The 21,346-nt window shown below is 40.3% G+C and overlaps 1 protein-coding gene across 3 annotated transcripts in view; it reads left to right on the top strand.

Annotated features, from left to right (window-relative positions):
* ITGA6 (integrin subunit alpha 6) overlaps positions 1 to 11,960 on the top strand; it is an 81,470-nt gene extending 69,510 nt beyond the window's left edge. For 2 of the 3 annotated variants that reach the window (XM_074399464.1, XM_003921868.4), the window contains 2 exons: positions 4,109 to 4,234; positions 9,812 to 11,960. In XM_074399464.1, the coding sequence (XP_074255565.1) occupies positions 4,109 to 4,234; positions 9,812 to 9,973 (288 nt within the window). In that variant the 3' untranslated portion in view covers positions 9,974 to 11,960. Of the gene's footprint in view, positions 1 to 4,108; positions 4,235 to 7,545; positions 7,676 to 9,811 lie in introns of all 3 variants that reach the window. The other variant, XM_003921867.4, reaches the window with a different exon arrangement.
* The last annotated feature ends 9,386 nt before the right edge of the window (positions 11,961 to 21,346 follow it).

Genomic DNA, 21,346 nt, shown 5'->3' with positions numbered 1-21,346 from the left:
GGCTTAAAAAAGCAAAAGAAAAAAAAAATTCTTTATAACACAACCAATTTCAAGAGTTTTGTGCTCACCTTTTAATAAAACACTGTTAAACTTTGGGAGACCAAGGCAGGTGGATTGCTTGAGCCTAGGAGTTGGAGACCAGTCTGGGCAACATAGCAAAACCCCATCTCTCTATAAAAAATACAAAAAATTAGCCAGGTGGGGTGGCACATGCCTGAATTCCCAGCTATTTGGGAGGCTGAGGTGAGAGGATGACGTCAGCTCAGGAAGTCGAGGCTTCAGTGAGCCAAGATTGTGCCACTACACTCCAGCTAGGACAACAGAGTGAGATCCTGTCTCAAAACAAACAATAAAAAACACTTTTAAATTAGGACACTATTATAATGCAGTCAAGGAGAGCAGAAGTCACATAATTGGGCCAGGTAAGCTATGCTATATTTTAGCATCCATTAAATCCATCCTGTTAATAAACACCTGTGAAAGACACATGTATGCCTTCCCTGTGCAAATGCTAGAGAGGCAAAGCTGGGTAAGATACAGTGTCGATGGTTAAGAATGTCATGCTGTAGGAGACAGAACCAGGAAAACACTGTCAAATTAGTCAAGGAAGTTGGTGGGGTGGGGGGGACTGTTTACTTGTTGTATTTATACGTCCCCATTTATCCCTAAGGAAGCAAGTAGAGAGTACCCAAGCTTCCTGCCTGTCAAAGATTTTTTTTTTTTTTAAATGACCGTAAAAAGTACATAATTCTTCAGGGGAATAAGATTTTCACTTTGGCTCTAAATTCAGAGACGAACTTAAGATATGGATCCTTTTATAAGATGGCTTCTTATATGAGAAACATCAAGAGTGGATGATGTCCTTCATAGATAGATTTGTAAAAGATACAAAAATCCCTTCACTGGGTGACTTTGTGTTCTGATGTTTAAGGAGAACAGAGGGTGGTACATTACAGAGTAATTGAGAGAAGGCATTTTGGCAGTTGACAAGCAAATGTGGTCTAAGCACTGCTCGTAGGTAATCGAATTTAAGGCATCAACAGAGCTTACACCCATCTTCCCCTTATGGGCACATGGTGGATGCGTTCCACAGGTGTGCGTCATCCCCATGGAAATCCCTAAATTGTAATGAAACCAAAGGAAAGAAGTTATTTTTGGAGTTGTCAAGCTCTACAGTATTTTCTGCTCGCCTGTTCATCAGTAATAGTTGGTGTGACAGGATAAGGCTTGGAGCTCTGGGAATCACAGCCCACCCTTTGTCTCCCATCTTTGGTCACCTGGCTTTATGGCCAACTCCCCCTTGTTCTCAATCCCAGCTAGAGAATGACTGTCATACAAAACAAACAAGCAAACAAAAAACACCTTTGGTTGACAGTTCAAGTGAACAACCAATAAAATCTTCCTGACTGGCCTGTCGCCCTCCAGGATCACAGAGCATATCTGCCTTTTAAATGTGTAGCCAACCCAGTCCCTGACTTTGGTCCTGTCTTCAATGCCCAGAGACTTGTTTAAAAATATGTCACATTTCGGCCGGGCGCGGTGGCTCAAGCCTGTAATCCCAGCACTTTGGGAGGCCGAGGCGGGTGGATCACGAGGTCGAGAGATCGAGACCAACCTGGTCAACATGGTGAAACCCCCGTCTCTACTAAAAATACAAAAAATTAGCTGGGCATGGTGGCGTGTGCCTGTAATCCCAGCTACTCGGGAGGCTGAGGCAGGAGAATTGCCTGAACCCAGGAGGCGGAGGTTGCGGTGAGCCGAGATCGCGCCATTGCACTCCAGCCTGGGTAACAAGAGCGAAACTCCGTCTCAAAAAAAAAAAAAAAAAAAAAAAAAAAAAAAAAAAAGTCACATTTCTAGTCTGAATGGTTCCAGGCCTGGGGCTTAGTGCTTCGGCTGGATTCCCATTCACCCTGCCACTCCAGATGCAAAATCAAAAATTTACTTTGCTCGGTTGTTACAATGTTGGGTCCAAACCATTTACGGGGGTGGCTTCCCCCTATCGTTAGCTGTTTTAAAGGCACTTGTACACATTATAATAAAGTCGATTCCCCTTGCCAAAAACCAGTGTCCACTCTCCACTTCCAGATTTTCTAGAACTTATTCTTACAAATGAGGATGGCCCTTCCACATGACCACCTTGCCCCAAGGACACATAACTGTATACCTTCTTTGTGTTAGATAATAGGGCAGCAAAGTTAAACGAGATACAGTTTAGGCTAACTGAAATCATCTATTTGGTTTGTTTTGTTGTAGTCAGCTTCCCGGCCTCATAACTATTTTATAACTTCACTGGTCTGTCAGTTTCTTCTTCCCTTCATTGTGGATGTCCCTGTGCTGAACCTGGTAATCTCTTCCTTGTAGTGGGAGGGAAGAAGAGGGGAAGTGTGCCGTGAGGCCACTTTGGGGCTCAGAGCTTGTGGAAAACCTCATTTAGAGCATAACAGGAAACATGGTGGCTGATAAGGGTGTTTTATGCGTGCCTGTTACAGTCTGTATAATTGGCTAAAACCCATGATGTGAATTGCTGTCTATTCAGTGTTTAAAAAAAAGCAGTTTTACTGCTTTTAAGTATTTTCTGTAAGTCAGGTGAGGTTGAGAAACTGTTTCCTGGAAGTGGAAAGAGAAGTACTTTGATGAGAGATTTTTAAAGACCACCACCACAGCATAGTATAAAAGTATTGAAGCACAGTGTAGACATAGCAGCGTCTAGGGTTCAATACAGAGACATAGAATACTTGACTGAAAACACTCCTCAGACATTAAATGCTCCCCGAGTTTTGTTTCCCTTTACTTTACATTCTCTTAATTCAGAAATATCAGAAACTTCAAACGAGTAGTTCTCTAATCAGTGTAGTTTACAAAATCATGTTCATAGTAATCACCAGGTCTTTAGCATACTTTGAAAAACAGTTCCTGGTGTTACAAAAGTTCTTTTGCATTCTAAACCCATGTAACTGAGTTGTTGGAATTGCCAGCAGCAGCTTTTTAGGTTTCTGAGTAACCACTGTTTCTATTTAATTGGTATTTGCAAACTATCTTATGTTTAGAGTTTAAGCTTCTAAGCAGCAGGAGCAATTTAAGCACTAAGCTATTTCTGAGTGGGTCCAGGGTCTAGTTTGTTCATAAACCTTTTTGTAGAAGATGACACCAAGCCATTTCAGGATATGTTATTGTTTGAGGGTCTTTAATGTGATATCCTAAGAAAAAGGTAAAATGGCGTCTATCAGTCATGCAGCCCCATCCCTATTTTTATATTTCACGACATCTTTAAACTGGCCCATTTCTTTTCATTGCTGAAAGCTAATTAAAACAAATTATAGGCCAGTTGAGGTGGCACATACCTATGATCCCTGCACTTTGAGAGGTTGAAGCAGGAGGATCACTTGAAGCCAGCAGTTTGTGACCAACCTGACCAACATAGCGAGAACCTGTCTCAACAAAATAATTTTTTAAAAAATTAGCTGTGCGTGGTGGCATGCACCTATAGTCCCAGCTACTTGGGAAGCTGAGGAAGGAGGATCACTTGAGCCTGGGAGGTTGAGGCTGCAGTGAGCCAGGATCATACCCCTTGCATTCCAACCTGGACAATGGAGTGAGACCCTGTCTCAAAAAAAAAAAAAAAAAAAAAAAAAAGATATGATTGTTCTCAAAGATATATGGTTAGATAGATAGAACAGATTGACTGTTAGATCTGTTTAACCTGGGATCTTTTTTAGAGCAATCTGTTTTAGATAGATACACAGACTGGCTGTGTATTGATACTTGCTGCAACAGGATGGTGAATACATAAGGGTTCATTACATAGTTTCCTCTACTTGTGTTGATAACAAAATAAAAAAAATTTTTTTAAGATAAATTAACAAAGAAGTAACCACCTTGTCCGAATATGACCAGGTATTTTCAAGATTCTGGGGAAAGATCTTCAAGGAATGCCTCTTGAAGCAGTATTCTGTTAAGCGAAAGGATCTTATATCAGAAAGTCATCTCATCCATTCACAGGCTGCATTGTCCAAAATACATTCAAAAGCAGAGTTAGTACCACAAACTCCTGGTGTGAACGCTTACCACAGCACGTAGTCATGCTGCTCTCTTTTCTGCCCAATAGGTTCGTGTGACTGTGTTTCCCTCCAAGACTGCGGCGCAGTATTCAGGAGTACCCTGGTGGATCATCCTAGTGGCTGTTCTCGCTGGGATTTTGATGCTTGCTTTATTAGTGGTTATACTATGGAAGGTAAGTCATATCTGGCATATGAATTTCAGAACATAAACTTCATGTTTTAAAAAATGGGAGTCAGCACTGATAGTATGTTTTCTTTTTCATTGCTTCCTTTTTTCTAACATTTTATTATGAAACTCCTTTGACAGCAAATTTAAGGAAAATTTTACAATGAACAGCTGTATATTTACTGAATATTGTATTTAAAGCATATTTGTACACAAGTTTCTTAAATGAATTTTGGTGTCTGTCACACATAATTTTGCATGTTTGTAGATTTTACTACTTTAGCATTTTCTTCACCTAAGATTGAATTCTGGATCTAAGCCAAATTATTAGGGTGTTGTAATAATCTGAATCTGTATCCCTGCTAATTTCAGTGTCTGTGAAGAATGTTCTTAGCAGCCATTGGAGTTGGTTATGCTTACAAGATTCTGAATAGAAAAGCATGACGTGAATGAGTAACTGTCTCAAAGGGGGGGTCACTGTAGCTGTATCAAACATGAGGAAGGTCTAGGTTCAATATGATGTTCCTCATTAGAATTTGGCCCTTTGACTGTAAGTAAAATGTAGTATCTTCCCCTGCTTCTACCAGAGAAGAGTCTACATTATGAAAAACCGTATGAGATGGATACAAATTCTTACTGCCAAAGATTACAACCTAAAAATTTTGGATTACTCACAGTGAGTGACAGAGGCTTATAATCCCTTATCTGCAATTCCAAAAAGCTCTGAAAACTGAAAGTATGTAATGACTTATTTGGCAGGAAAACCTGACATGATATGAAGAGAGGCTACTTCAGAGTTTTCATCCTTTGATTAATTTCACTGCAGAAATACTAACATTTTGATTATAGGAGCATTAGGTATGCAGTGTATTACTTTTTTTAAATGCCAAAAATTTTGGATTCTCAAACATGTCCAGTCTGGAGGGTTTTGGATAAACCAGCAACCCCCTAGAATCAAACCATTCTTTCCTTTCCTTGGATCCAAAAATATAATATCTACAGGTTAAAGACAGTCTTACTTGCAAATACTGGGCATCTGGTTTTGCTTTATTTTTTTCAATTGCATTTTGCTAATTTGAGATAATTTTCTGATGTCCTCTGTTAATGTAATTGAAGCTTGGTGTCTGCTCCATAACAAAACTCCTCCTGGTATGGAGTTTTAGCCAGTTTTACATCTGATGTTTACCTCAGGCAGTAGGTTCCTCTGGCAAACATAGCCAGTCAATATAAAAATATTTTTTCAAGGAGATGCCTTGAAGAAAAAAAAAATTTTGAGACAGGGTCTCGCCCCATCACCCAGGCTGGAGTGTACTGGTGTGATCATGGCTCACTGCAGTCTTGACCTCCTGTACTCAAAGCAATCCTCCCACCTCGGCACCCTGAGTAGCTGAGACTACATGCCACCACACACCCCCAGCTAGTTTTAAAATTTTTTGTAAAGATGAAGTTTTGCTGTATTGCCCAGGCTAGTCTTGAACTCCTGGACTCAAGCAATCTTCCTGCCTAGGCCTTCCAAAGTGTTGGAATTACAGATGTGAGCTATTGCAGCTGGCTTTGAAAATTATTTTGATATCAAAAAATTTGGGGTTTGATATTTGAGGATGATGTTATATTTTCTGGAAAAGGTCATGAGGATGACTTTTCCAGAGTATTTGGCAGCCTTTAAAGAGAGTGAGACAGCAGTGGGTTGAAGCTTAAGAAACCTAAGCTGTATATAATCTTGGGCAAATCATTCCACCTCCCTGGGACCTCTGTTTGCCTCATCTGTTAAGTAAGTTGATTGGATTATATGATTTCATTATTTTAGGATTTTTTTTTTCTTTCTTTTTTTAAAGCTCTGAAGTATCCAGGCTGTCAAGGGGACTCTAAAATACAACTTATACAACCCCACATGAGAAGTGTTTTTATTACTTTATACTTTTGCTTATTAAACACAATTATTTAGTATGTTAAAAAGTCATATGATTTTAGGGTCAGAACTACAATTCAGTGGCCCTTAAACTGGAGTTTGTATATCCAGGTAGAGGGCAAGGCTAAACTAGGCAGCTGGAGATCCCCACTTCATCTAGAGCAGTTCAGACTGTATCCATTTTAAATGGATTCTGTTTGCAGGTTTAAAAAAGAAGTCCCCTGGGGTGGTCGGATCACCTTCATTTTACTAACAAGGATGCTCATGCCCAGGGATATTAAGAATGTTGCCAAGCTGGAGGCAGGGCCAGACCTCTTGGTTCCTGGTTCATTCTTCCCACCCTATTTACTAGCACATATTATTGAAAGCTGCCCAACAACTCTGTACTGATGGAAATGTTCTGGAGCTGTACCATCCAATACGGTAGCCAGTAGTCAGTAGTCAGTCACGTGTGGCTATTAGGAACTTGGAATATGGCTGATTCAATTGAGGTATAGTTTTAAGTGTAACTTAATTTCAATCTGAATAACTGCATGGAACCAGCAGCTCCCATATGTCGTACAAAGGGAATATAGACTTTACCTTCATGAGCTGCTGGACTAGGAAGTCGACTGTTTCGGGAGAGATTTTATTTGACCAGGTTAAATTTTATAAGACAGTTCCATGGCCTTATGAACTAGATAAAAGTAAACAGGAAAAGTTCTCTATCATTGAATGAAGGAAATTATAGTAGAATTATACTTTTATACTCATTTAGAGTGACCTAACCTGAGGAGCATGGGGTTCCTACCATTTAAAGGTTATATGGTACTCAGAATTTGGGAAAATGACAGCAATCATTCTTTGATGATGGTGTATTGGAATTTGTATTGTGATTCACTCCACAGATGCAAAGGCCTCAAGTAAATTGCATTTGTTCCATAAAATTTACTGTAAAAGGCAGAAAAATAGCCATAGTATATCTATATTTTATTTGGACTTGCACTAACTTTTACTTAGAGAATTTATTTTCTAACCTTTTGTCTCAATAAACTGCATCTTTTGCCTCTTCTGGAGTTCATATTCTCCTGCAGGAATAAACTACCCAGAGCTACAATCAGCAGTGTGTATACGTTTTCCCTATGATTTTTATCCTCAGGATTTCTGTTACCAAAAAAAAAAAAAAAAAAAAAAAAAATCAATGAGCCGACTAGTGTCATCCATATAAATTTTTGACCAGATGATATGGTGATAGTGTGTGTTGAATGTGACAATGAAACAATGCAGTGGCTGTTTACTGCTGGTTGACTGAAAGTGGTCTGTTTGTAAACAAGCCTCAAGTAGAAAGCAGATTAAAATCTGAGATGTTTTGTTGTTTAGCTGTTATACACAAAACTGTAAAATTGACTAAATACCTTGCTTCCTTGTAGTGTGGTTTCTTCAAGAGAAATAAGAAAGATCATTATGATGCCACATATCACAAGGCTGAGATCCATGCTCAGCCATCTGATAAAGAGAGGCTTACTTCTGATGCATAGTATTGATCTACTTCTGTAATTGGTAATTGATCAATGTTTTTTAATTGCTAGCTGTGGGACCTGCTATGGTTGTGGTGGCTAACTTTAAGAACAACAGCTTGCTGTGTGTGTCCCATTAACAGATGTTTCCAAATGTCCACACTGGCTTGCCTTGCTTGGATTTATTTCATTTCACTTGAAAGCTCAGTTGTTTTTTTGTTTTTTAATGCACAAAGAATCTTTCATTGCAGGTGAGTTATTTTGTGTTCTTGTTAACCACCCACAGCAATGGAGAAAATTGCAATATTTATACACACAAAAAGGTTTTTAGTCTTTCATAGTAACCCAGTTTGCCATGTGTTAAGTATGTAGCATCCCACTAAGGAGTTCAAAGATGCATAAGAAATCGCTCCAGATTTCTTGTTCATTTTGGAATTTCCCACAGATGGAAGCTGTGTTGACCGCCTAATTAACCTGCTGCATGTTGGAAATGTGTTTCTGTTCATGAGGCTTCCTCACTGTCGTCATCTTTTTGTTCTCCTTGCTATAAAGTGATGGGGAAGGCTTGGAATGCTTTTTACTGCTGCTCAGGAAACATTTTATGCTAGCTAAGCATGCACCTTCCATTTCCTGCATATCTCCTACAGGTCAAAGACCATTACAACAATCTCTCATTATCAGCATGACAGGCTTTGTGGCCACCTTTAGAAGATGACCCTCTACCAAAGTTACCTTACATATAAAAATTCTAGTACAAAAATGCCCTCAACAATTTTTATTGCGATATGTTGTGATGGAGTTTGACCATGTTTCATGTATCCAAAGATTTTATCCAACCTTGAGTCTGTTGATTTTAAATTTTTGTTTCCCTTATTTGTGAATCCATGGAAACAGGCATTGCTGGTGATTCCTTTCACCATTTATGTGGGCATGAGAGGACAGAATTACTCCTGTAATCCCTTTCCATGGTACTATCACAGTGAATCACAATATTGCCATTTCAGCTTTACATAATCATCATCCTTAATTTCCTTTCTTTAAATGGGGCAGGCAGCAGTCATATTTTGTAATAAATAGGTACTTTGGCCTTTTTTTTTTTTTTTTGCACAGAATAAATGAATCCATGTAGTAATGATCTGGAACAAAATATCTTGGTCCATTTTGCCTACTGATTTAGTGATAACTGTGCATATAATTTTATCTTGTCCCATGGCATTTTTATAACATCATTCAACATAAATGTCCTGTTACTGTTGTCACATAATAAACACATTAATCAGCCATTCTATTATCTTTCTCATTCTTTTAAACTGCATTTTAAACACCTTTAAAAAAATTTTTTATTAAAAAATTTAACCTCAATTCAAATTTATTCAGATATCTCAGTAAAAATATACTTTGGATCAGATTGGATATTTAAATGAAATATATACACACGTACACATGAACAATTTAAAGGTAAATGTGTTTTTGCAAGAGAAATTAGGGCGTCATCTGAAATTCAGCGTAGTGATACATTTCTCAAGTCCTATGCAGCACATGATTTTTATTGCAGGACACAATTACTATGTGATTTATTAATGAAATAGTTTAATTAGAAGCACAACAGCAAATCCAGGTAACATAAATTACGTCCTACCTAATGGGAGAAGTGGTATGTGTACTAGATCCTCAAAGGAGAGAAAAAGATTATTAAATTGACCTGTTAGAACACTGGCATATTCAAACAGTAATTTGAAAAATACTTGTGGCATGATTTGCATTTTAGTAGCGGGAGAGGGGCATGAAATAATCTTTGGTTTATGCCTTTAAAAAATTATTCTTAAAATGATATTCTAATCTGATAATTAGGTCTTTTACATATAATATCATTACTTTTAAATATGGAAGCACTGTTTTCATAAAGTCTTGTTAGTAAAGAGGTAGCCTACATTGTTACAAAATGTAAAGAGAAGATGAAAATGGACTTTTCTTCCTGTTTTACAGCGGTTCTTCTCTTCCGTTGATCCCCACTGGCTCTTCTTTCATTTCAACCGCTTATTCTTTCTTAAAAGAAAACCGTGTCTTTTCCCCTTTAGTCCAAAGGTAGACATAGCTGAACAGAAAGCTTAGACATTCCTGTTTAGTGCACCTGCTTCTTTGTGAGATTAATTAATTTCTCTTTCTCCTCCTTCTCCAGTGTGGATTCTTTAAACGCTCTAGGTACGATGACAGTGTTCCCCGATACCATGCTGTAAGGATCCGGAAAGAAGAGCGAGAGATCAAAGATGAAAAGTATATTGATAATCTTGAAAAAAAACAGTGGATCACAAAGTGGAATGAAAATGAAAGCTACTCATAGGGGGGGCCCTTAAAAAAAAAAAAGCTTCACAGTACCCAAACTGCTTTTTCCAACTCAGAAATTCAATTTGGATTTAAAAGCCTGCTCAATCCCTGAGGACCGAATTCAGAGTGACTACACATAGTACGAACCTACAGTTTTAACTGTGGATATTGTTATGTAGCCTAAGGCTCCTGTTTTGCACAGCCAAATTTAAAACTGTTGGAATGGATTTTTCATTAACTGCCTTAATTTAACATTCTGGGTTGCCTTTGTTTTTGGTGTGACTGACTTACATGTGCTGGGAAAGGGCCTGCTCAGTTGCACTCAGGAGACATCCTCCAGATAGTGTAGCTGAGGAAGGGACCTACATGCACCTGCACTAACAGAGTGGCTGTCCTAACCCTGGGACTGCTGTGGCAGACGTCCTTCATGTTAGCTGTCTCACATCACAAGACTACGCCATTGGGGTAGTTGTATTTCAATGTAAAGCGCTGTCTTAAACTAAATGTGCAATAGAAGGTGATGCTGCCATGCTGCCGTCTTTTCCCGTTTCCTAGCTGTGTGAATACTTGCTCACGTCAAATGCATACAGGTTTCATTCTCCCTTTCACTAAAACACACAGGTGCAACAGACTTGAATGCTAGTTATACTTATTTGTATATGGTATTTATTTTTTTCTTTTCTTTACAAACCATTTTGTTATTGACTAACAGGCCAAAGAGTCTCCAACTTACCCTTCAGGTTCGTTTAAGCAATCAGAATTAGAGCATGGGAGGTCATCACTTTGATCTAAGTTATCTACTGCAAAAAGAAAATCTTTATCAATGTACCAGAGAGTTGTTTTAGTAACTTTAAATTAAAACCTCTCCTTCATGACAGCCTCCACCCCACAACCCAAAAGGTTTAAGAAGCAGAATTATAACTGTAAAGATGTTTAATTATTTCAGGCATTGGATTTTTAGTTTAGAACACTGTGTGATGTCTCTGGATTTCATACTATAACATTCAGGAATTCTTGGAGAAAATGGATTTGTTCACTGAACTCTAGTGCAGTTTACTCACTGCTGCAAATACTGCATATTCAGGACTTGAAAGTAATGGTGAGTGCCTATGGTGGATCAAACCGATCCAATATAAGACTACTGAATGAGTATCTGCTACCAAAACAGTGATTCTAGTCAGAGCATCATGGCTTTCATGTGTTAAATGTTACTGGAACCATTTAATCAGTGAGTTGATGTTCTGTTTTTTGTTTTGTTTACTCCCCTATTTGTATTCCCCAGATTACTTTGAGGCTAATTTAATAAGAACTTTCAATTGTTTAATTGTAAAAATGGCAGGGGGTAGAATTATTATTCTATTCAGTCTCTATTGAATGTATAGATAAGTGACATGGGGAGCAGCAGCAAACAGGTGCTAATTTGTTTTGGATATAGTATAAGCAGTGTCTGTCTTTTGGAAAAAAAAAAAAAAAACACAGTTCAGAAATCTTAAACCTTAAGATACTAAGGACGTTGTTTTGGTTGTACTTTGGACTTCTTATTCACAAAAATAGTTTTACAAACTACATTTTGTTTACAAATGTTTCTGTAAAACAGGTTATAACAGTTTTTAAAGTCTCAGTTTCTTGCTTGGGGAATTTGTGTCCCTAATGTGTTTAGATTGCTAAGGAGCTGATATTTTGACAGTGTTTTTAGACCTGTGTTATAAAAAACAAAGTGAATGTCCTGGGGCAAGGGTGTTGGGAGGGGGGATTCAACAAAGAAACAAGGATGTTACGGTGTGTACAGTTGTTAAAAATGTCATCTCAAGTCAAGTCACTGGTCTGTGTGCATTTGATACATTTTTATACTAACTAGCATTGTAAAATTATTTCATGATTAAAATTACCTGTGGATATTTGTATAAAAGTATGAAATAAATTTTTTATGAACGTGTTCATTGTTTCAAAACACAGCATTGTATATGTGAAGCAAACTCTAAAATTATAAATGACAACCTGAATTGTCTTTCTGTTTATTTCATCAAACCAAAGTTCAGTGTTTTTTAGTATCTTATGTAATCTCAGATCAGCCAAAGATATTAGTGCCAAAGCAATGGGATTGAGGGTTTTCTCTTTTTGCTCTGTTTAGTTGATGCTCGTGTCTTTAATTTTACTACTTTATAAGTAAAAAACCTACAGGTATTTAAGAACCTGCAAACTGGGAGTTATCTTTGCATTGAATCTTTCACTTCGCCTGTGCTTGTGAGGATAAGGTATTACTTAGCAATGATAACAAGGCATTAAAAAAGTTCTAAATGCTAAGCTGCTTCCTTCTTAGAACACATGAGAGCAGACCAGTTGTGACATGTATCATATTAATCACCAGGACTGGTTTGGCAGAATTAACTAGTCAAAATATTTTCTTTAGCAAAAGATTTCATTTAGGTTTGAGCAGTTTTATGAAACTTTTCTAGCTGGATTATCACAGCCTAATACAACCAAATAAAAAATATATACATATATAATGCCTAGACAATATAGTGTGCCCTGACCTGAATAAATGTCCACTATATTAGGTAATAGCTTTCCACTATACTTGACTTTACATAAAATCTTAGCCTTCTTGGTTCTTTGAAGATCAAACAGGTATTATCACCCAAAGAAATATGTGATTGGTATTTTTTAATGATTTGGGCGAGCGGCTGTGAACGGTTTTAGTCCCAGTTCACCTATCAGATATACCCAGATTAAATCAGTACAATATGTAATCATAACCTCATTGAGCTTCGCTGTGGTTTGACTAGGGCTATGGCATAAATGACACAGACTGAAGTCATGGCCCATCCAGTCACACTGCTTGTGATTCCAACACTTACCTTTCCTCTCAAAAAATAGAGAATGCCTACCAGTGATAGTGGTGTTACTACACGGTTATCCTTGGATCTATTTGGGTTCATAGGGGAAATCACTGCAAACATTGATACTTCATTATTAGTTTCAAATTAGTTGCTGCAAATTCAGTGTCATGCATAGTTAGGGCTTATGCTTTTTCCCTTGTGGCTGAGAATATTCTAGCATGTAGTATAGGTATAGGTGGGGAACGCTTTAAAAATTGTCCACACTGCCAGCCATGGTGGCTCATGCTTGTAATCTCAGCACTATGGGAGGCTGAGGATCCTTGAGAACACAAGTTGAGATCAGCTTGGGCAACATGATGAGACCGCATCTCTACAAAAAATTTAAAACTTAGCCAGTTGTGGTGGTGTGCACCTGTAGTCCCAGCCACTCAGGAGACGGAGGTGGGAGGATTGCTTGAGCCCAGGAGTTTGAGGCTGCAGTGAGCTATGATTGTGCCACTGCACTCTAGCCTGGGCAACAGTGAGATCCTCTCTTTAAAAAACTGTGCAAACCAGGGAAGTAAGGATAAGATCACAGCTTCTACTCTAAATGAAAACATCTTAATGAGAAACTGGTCTGTAGCACACTAACCCACAACAGGACAATGTGGGAAGACAAACAGGGATTGAAAGATTTGTTTTCAAGGAGGGAAAGTGTAGCTGTTGGTGGTTGGGTTCCACATAAGTACGTCCACAGGGCCGAGAAAACAGAAATGTTGAAGAGTTGTTTGATCAACTTGGATAACGTAATGATTAAAGGCAGTTCCTCAAGACCAAAAGACAGGGTCTAACCACTTTGAGGAAAAGGCAAGGGTCAAAGAGATGAAGAAAATGAACTTCAGAATGATTTCAAAAGTGGCTATTGCATGCTAGTGGGCATCTGTTCTTCCCATAGTTTGTGATTACAGTCAGTAGCCAGTAAGTGCTTTTTCTCTCCTGTATCTTAAACAGGTTTTGCCAGCTCTCATCCAGCTGCTGGAAGATGGGAGAGCTGTACACTAGTAGCTGAGGCCAGGTCTGCGAAATTGCTACTAACAGACCACATCTAGGAGGAAAATCATGAGGGGATTCATGGCCAAATCCTGACTTAGGGTAAACAAACTATAAAAAACCAGAGGAAGGAAACTGGTGTGGCCCAGTGCAAGGGTGGACCAGGTACCACAAAGGGCAAAACTAACAGGTAATGGCTGAGGATTACACCAGAGTAAGGGAGTCAAGTGGTCAAGTGCAATTTCTGTAGCAGCCAGCAAAGTGTAAGTGCCTCAGTTTTCTCTTGCCCTTGCCCTGGAGCCATTTCTGTTATGCTGCCTGTGCTGAGGTCATGGGAACAGTTCCATGCTAGGAGAAGTCATAAATTTCTTACTATTCAGCCTTCTAGAACATCTGTCAAAAATCTCAAGAAACTACAGGGTCAGAGTGTGCTGCCTTTGTAATCTCAAAGCCTCACAATTAAGTTTTCAGTTCACCAATAAGATTTAAGTGTTAAGCTCCCATTAATGTTGAGAGGGATGTGGTTTAATCATTATTTTCCATTTGGAAGTAAACAGATGTTTAGGGATGTTAAATTAGGCTCTGGTGATAGACATAAGACATTGGCTCTGACCTTTTACAGGAAGCTTATAATCTAAAACTACAGATGGTATTGACAAGCATAAGTGAATTCACTTTTTATAGGTAGCAGAATCTAAACCCTTGAATTAAGATATCAATGGTTGACATATAAATTCAATACCTGGCTGGGTGCAGTGGCTCACACCTGTAATCCCAGCACTTTGGGAGGCTGAGGCAGGTGGATCATCTGAGGTCAGGAGTTCCGAGACCAGCCTGACCAAATGGTGAAACACCATCTCTACTAAATATAAAAAAATCAGCCAGGAGTGGTGGCACATGTCTGTAATCCCAGCTACTTGGGACACTGAGGCAGGAGAATCAGTTGAATCGGGAGGCAGAGGTTGTAGTGAGCCAAGATTGCGCCACTGCACTCCAGCTTGGGCAACAAGAGCAAAACTCTGTCTCAAAAAAATAAAAATAAAGTCAATACCTGATCCTCTGTGGGCAAAACTTGCCCCTACAACAACCACATTCCCCGAAGATTTAGTCATTCTCAACCCGGTCTACACATTTGAATCACCAAAGAAATACATATTTTTAAAATCCTGATGGCTGGACAATCTGCCACACTGACTACATGAAAATCTGAGTGTGAGACCCAGGGCGTTAGCTTAGCGCTGCTTAAAGCTTCCCAACTGACTTGTAAAGTGCAGCCAGGATTGAGGACTGCTTTAGAGATTACTGGATGTCATGAATATTTATCAAAATAATATGCTCACTGTGTGGAATGCCTTGTTCCTGTTTATGGTACTTTCACTGCACCAGTAACAGGAGCTGAGACGCTAGAGGTGCATTTGCCATGGGCACGGAGGCAGCTAAGCAGTGCATAAGGGCATGGCTCTGGAGCCACACTGTGAATGTGAATTAGCTTCACCTCTTAGAATGTAACTTTGGGTGGGTTACTGATATCTCTGTACCCAGTTTCTTGGCCTATAAAATAAAATCGCAAGCATTCCCATACACCACTAACAAAAAAACCAAATCATGAGTGAACTTCCATTCACAATAGCTCCAGAATACAACTAATACCTAGGAATACAACTAATAAAGCATGTAAAGGACCTCTTCAAGGAGAATTACAAACCACTGCTCAAGGAAATAAGAGAGGACACAAACAGATGGAAAAACATTCCATGCTCATGGTTAGGAATAATCAATATTGTGGAAATGGCTATACTGCCCAAAGTAATTTACAGATTCAATGCTATTCTATCAAGCTACCATTGACCTTCTTCACAGAACTGGAAAAAACCACATTAAACTTCATATAGAACCAAAAAAGAGCCCACATAGCCAAGACAATCCTAAGAAAAAAGAACAAAGGTGGAGGCATCACACTACCTGACTTCAAACTACACTACAAGGCTACAGCAATCAAAACAGCATGGTACTGGTACCAATACAGAGATATAGACCAACAGAACAGAACAGAGACCTCAGAAGTAATGCCACACATCTACAACCATCTGATCTTTGACAAACCTGTTTAATAAATGGTGTTGGGAAAACTGGCTAGCTATATGCAGAAAGCTGAAACTAGATCCCTTCTTTACACCTTATACTAAACTCCAGATGGGTTAAATATTTAAACATAAGACCTAACACCATAAAAACCCTAGAAGAATACCTAGGCAATACCATTCAGGACACAGGCACAGGCAAGGACTTCATGACTAAAACAACAAAAGAATGGCAACAAAAGCCAAAATAGAAAAATGGGACCTAATTAAACTCAAGAGTTTCTGCACAGCAGAAGAAACAATCACTAGAGTGAACTGGCAACCAACAAAAATTTTTGCAAGCTACGCATCTGACAAAGAGCTGATATCCAAAATCTATGATACTAGATTAAGAACTAAAGCAGATTTACAAGAAAACAAACAAACTCACCCATTCCAAAGTGGGCAAAGGATATGAACAGACACTTTTCAAAAGAAGATATTTATGAGGCCAACAAACATGAAGAAATGCTCATCATCACTAGTCATTAGAGAAATGCAAATCAAAACCACATTGAGATACCATCTCATGCCAGTTAGAATGGTGATCATTAAAAATATCAGGAGACAGATGCTGGAGAGGATGTGGAGAATAGGAACACTTTTACACTGTTGGTGGGAGTGTAAATTAATTCAACTATTGTGGAAGACAGTGTGGCAATTCCTCAAGGATCTAGAACTAGAAATACCATCAGCAATCCCACTACTAGGTATATACTCAAAGGATTATAAATTGTTCTATTACAAAGACACATGCACACATATGTTCACTGCAGCACTGTTTACAATAGCAAAGACTTAGAACCAACCCAAATGTCCATCAATGATAGACTGGACTAGGAAAATGTGGCACATATTCACCATGGAATACTATGCAGCCATAAAAAAGGATGAGTTCACGTCCTTTAAAGGGACACGGATAAATCTGGAAACCATCATTCTCAGCAAACTGACAGAAGAACAGAAAGCCAAACACTGCATGTTTTCACTCATAGGTGTGTGATGAACAATGAGAACACATGGGCACAGGGAGGGGAACATCACACATGGGGGTAGGTCAGGGGGGCTGGGGCAGGGAAGGGGAGGGGCAGTGGGGGGGCGGTGGGGGCGGGTAGATTGGGGAGGGATAACACCAAGAGAAAAGTTTGATGTAGGTGATGCAGGGATGGAGACAGCAAACCACTATGGCATGTGTGTACCTATGCAACAGTCCTGCAGGATGTGTACATGTACCCCAGAGCTTAAAGTACAATTTTAAAAAAAGTATAAGGATGGGGGCCACTGAGTAGATATCTTTTACAATTTTATTGATAGCCCTCAAGTCCTGAACAAATCTATGTTTCTTAGTCCCAAGCTTCTGAACCAGCAGAATAGGCGTGTTATATGAGAACTAGTAAGGCCTAATGAGTCCTAACTGAAGGAAAGCACACAGCAGAGTTTGGATGTCCCTTCTCACTTGTTGGCTTAACAGGGGTTGTTTTAAGCATGGCAGCATTGTTCCCACCTGTACCTTGACTTGTACTGGGACAGCTGTTCTGGCCCTTCCTGGTCTCCCATCTGCCCCTGCTTCCAGACTCAGCTCTTTAAGTATCTCCTCAGGAATGACAGCAGGTTCAGAGTCTTTGAGCTGTAACATGGCAGCCTGCAGGGCACATGCTTATGCTGGAGGGTACCACAATATTTACTCATACTGGATTGAAAGTAACTTTGGCATATACTTTAGTTAGGAGGTCACATCCCAGCAGAGGAATGGAACATTCAGGCATATACAGGAAGCTGTGCTTCAGGTGGCTTGGCCCAACTGACATTCTAAGGGTTGGAGGATGGTCTTGTTAAGGTTTTTCCAAAGACCCTGGTCACTTTAACAGTTTCTGAAGAGTTTAGACAGCCAGATATTTATCACCAAGTAACTAGCCACAGTGTCCACCAAAAAGTCAAAAAGTTGATTTCCCACTGTCATCATGACCTGGGACTCAATGTGGGAATGGAGGGTGTTGCTCAGGTCAGGAGCAACCCCAGGGCTCCATCATTCCTGGTCCTTATCCTAGATATCTTTAACCTCAGACCTCTCGGCTATTCCCAGCATCTGGTGAACAGGGAGGAGGTTTTTCCTAACATTGTTCTTTATTTGGAGTGTGGATAGACTTTTCTCCAGTGCCCTTCTAGCTTGTAATAAGTGCATTGGTTGGGACCTACATTGGGGTGTTCCCCTTTGTTGGTCTGGGCTCAGTGGGGGTCCTACCTGGGATGGAGCATTTAAAGGAAATTCACATTGTGGTCCCGGGGCCCCTCGAATCAGAGCCACAGCCAGAAGGTTAGCCTGATGTTTCATCTTTCATTGTTCCATTTTAAAAATTATCAGGACTGGCAAACACCCTAAAGGCAATCTCTATTACTGGGACAGGGACATACCCAGTGTCCCATCCATCTCCTCCAACTTTCTCCGAATGCCAGGAGCACTTTCGCTGATAAAGGTCATATTTACCATTTGTTGGTACTTCTAGATCAGTATCTGTATACCACCTGCACACTTTAAATACCCATTCCAAGAATTCTGAGGAGTTATTAGGTTTCTGCCTAACCTCCTGAACCTTATTAAGACCTTTCTAGCCTGGGTGCAGTGGTTTATGCTTGTAATCCAAGCACTTTGGGAGGCTGAGATGGGTGGATCACCTAAGGTCAGAAGTTTGAGACCAGCCTGGACAACATCGTGAATACTGTCTCTACTAAAAACATAAAAAATTAGCTGGGCATGGTGGCACGTGACTGTAATCCCAGCTATTTGGGAGGCTGAGGCAGGAGAATCACTTGAACCCAGGAGGTGGAGATTGCAGTGAGCTGAGATCTCGCCATTGCACTCCAGCCTGGGCAACAGAGCAAGACTCCATCTAAAAAGAATTCTGTTTCAGCACTCCTTTACAGAGGCCAGCCAGAACACAGTCTTGATGAGATTAAATCTTGATAAGGCCTTTTCCATTTATGTTCCACCCCCAGTCTGAGGTGGGTACAGCCACCTGTGTAGCCATCCTTACCAGGTTACCTGGGGGGGTCATGCATGCGACCAACCTATTCCCTGGCCTTACCTAGGACCATTCTGTGCTCCTCTGAGGTCAATAAAGTGCAAAGAAAATTTTGCACATCTGCCCAAGGGATGCTGTGGGTTGCAAATATTGAGAATAAGTCTTGCATCCTCCTCAGATTGTCCAAGTATGTGAGTATGTTATTTTTCCAATTAAATAAATCAAAGGTAGAAAATGGAGAGTGGACCCAGATAAGCCCTCATAGGCTGACCTGTGACAGCATCACTGTCCCCTATACGAATCTGCTGAAGAGGGAAGTGCCTTCCCTGAGCTAGAGGGGTACTCTGGCCGAATTTGGTTTCCTCTCAGAAGTGAGGGGGAAACCATTCCTGTTGCTCCTGGTTCCTATTCCTGCAAAGGTGGGGATATCAGGGATGATGGGGACCCCAGCTCAGGTGCTCATAGAGCAGCCCCAGCCCATCTGTAGGTAGGAGGAGGAGCTGCAGCCTCATTTAACCAAGCAATCAAAATGTCATCATCTTTTTTCTTTGACTCAGAAAACACAGGCTTTTTTCCACTGTCGGTTAGTTGGGCCATGACCTTACACCTTTTGTACATTGGTTTATTTTGCCAAAGTGCCATTAAACACTGTATATAGATTTCCTCCCATTTCGCTTTCCTTTTACAAAACAAAATCTAACTCCAAGATTGTTTAGATACAAAGGGAACTCCGACAAGGCCATCATGGCCTCCTAATCCCACAGGGTACTATGGCCAAGCAGTGTTATACTCTCCTCCAGTATGGCAGACATTTGACTCCCTCTACTTCTGAGTTTTTATCACAAACTAGTCTCCCATCTTCAAATAAGTCTCCAGTGGTTTGTAGGGACACCACATCCACCAGATCAAGCCCAAAACAAGTTTTTAGTTTTCTTGGTCCAATAGGAAGCCCAATATGCCAGAAGGTGAACTTGGTAGCTTTCCTATGGGTCAAAGAAAAGAGCACACTAAGCGCAGGCACAGGCATACAAGACGGATTGAGGCATTTCGCCACCTGCCACATAGCACCTTATAACCACCCTCCCAAAGTGGATTCTGGAACATGTGTTCCCACTCTTGATCTCAGCATAGAAACCTCTTCACTGTCCAACAGTAGCTGTAAGAGGCAGATGCAACCAAGGGAGGGTGCCTCAGTCAAAGCAAAGCGGCCGCACCCACCACCACACCTATCTACAGACAGGGCCGGTTGAACAAATCTCTCCAATATTAAATCTTTGTCCCAGAAAGGCAGAGAATACTCATGGTACAGTACACAGACATTTGTTTTCCTGCTCACGGCCCAAATATTGACCTGGCCAGGCTCAAATTTGCCCACACTGGCCTCTATCATCCTTGATCCACTTGAGGTGGGGAGGGATGACCTCTGACCAGGAACTCAGTGGGTGGTCTCTGGGCAAGATGGAAGAGTGATGGTCACCCTGAATTAGGCCAGCTGGACTTCTGTCAGCGGGATCCCCTCCATAAATGTAAATACACAGCAAAGTAATGACAAAGAGAAGGCGTTCCATATCACAATTCTTGACCAGATTCCAAACCAGAAGAACGCTTCTTTAAACAGGTCCCTTATTTATCCAGCTGGGGAGAGAGTGCCACAAGCTAGACAGTCCCTGTGATGGGGTCACAGTGCCTCTAGAGAGGTCAGTAGATCAGAAGAACAAAGGGTGTTTGGGTAGCACCTGGAATTGTCACCAAACCAGGTTATAAGATGTCTTACAGAAACTATGTCTCCATTGCAATTAGATCCATGCACTCTGGGCTGGCAGCAGCCCAGCCAGCAGACAGCACCAGAGACAGCCCTTAGTCCAAGAGAATTAAGCAGCCACTTGGACTGGCCTAAGGATCTGAAACTGGTGAGTGACTGCCAAACCACAAACAGATGTCCCCAGGAGCTATCCCAGATGAGCCCCCAAATTTATAACTGAATAAGGGATTCTCCTTGCCAACTGCCCAGATAGAGACAATTTATCAAGACAAGGGAATTGAATAGAGAAAGAATTTAATGCACACAGAGCTGGCTAAAGGGGAGACTGGTTTTATTACTCAAATCAATCTCCCCCAAAATTCAGAGACTGGGTTTTTAAAGGATAACTTGGTGGATAGGGAGTTAGGGAGTAGGAGTGCTGATTGGCTGGGTTAGAAAAGAAACTGTAGGGGGGTCCAAATAGGTTCTTCTTGCCATTCTGTTACTGGGTGGGCTTACAGAACTGGTTGAACCAAATTACTGGTCTGGGTGGTGCCAGCTGGTGCATCAGAATACAGGGTTTCAAAAATATCTTGAACACTTTTATAGATAGTGATGTTATTTCTGGAGCAACTGCAG

The sequence above is a fragment of the Saimiri boliviensis genome, chromosome 5, assembly GCF_048565385.1.
Source record: "Saimiri boliviensis isolate mSaiBol1 chromosome 5, mSaiBol1.pri, whole genome shotgun sequence".
Lineage (NCBI taxonomy): Eukaryota > Metazoa > Chordata > Mammalia > Primates > Cebidae > Saimiri > Saimiri boliviensis.
The sequence above is the reverse complement of the archived record's forward strand: the minus strand, read 5'-3'. Positions and strand labels throughout refer to the sequence as shown.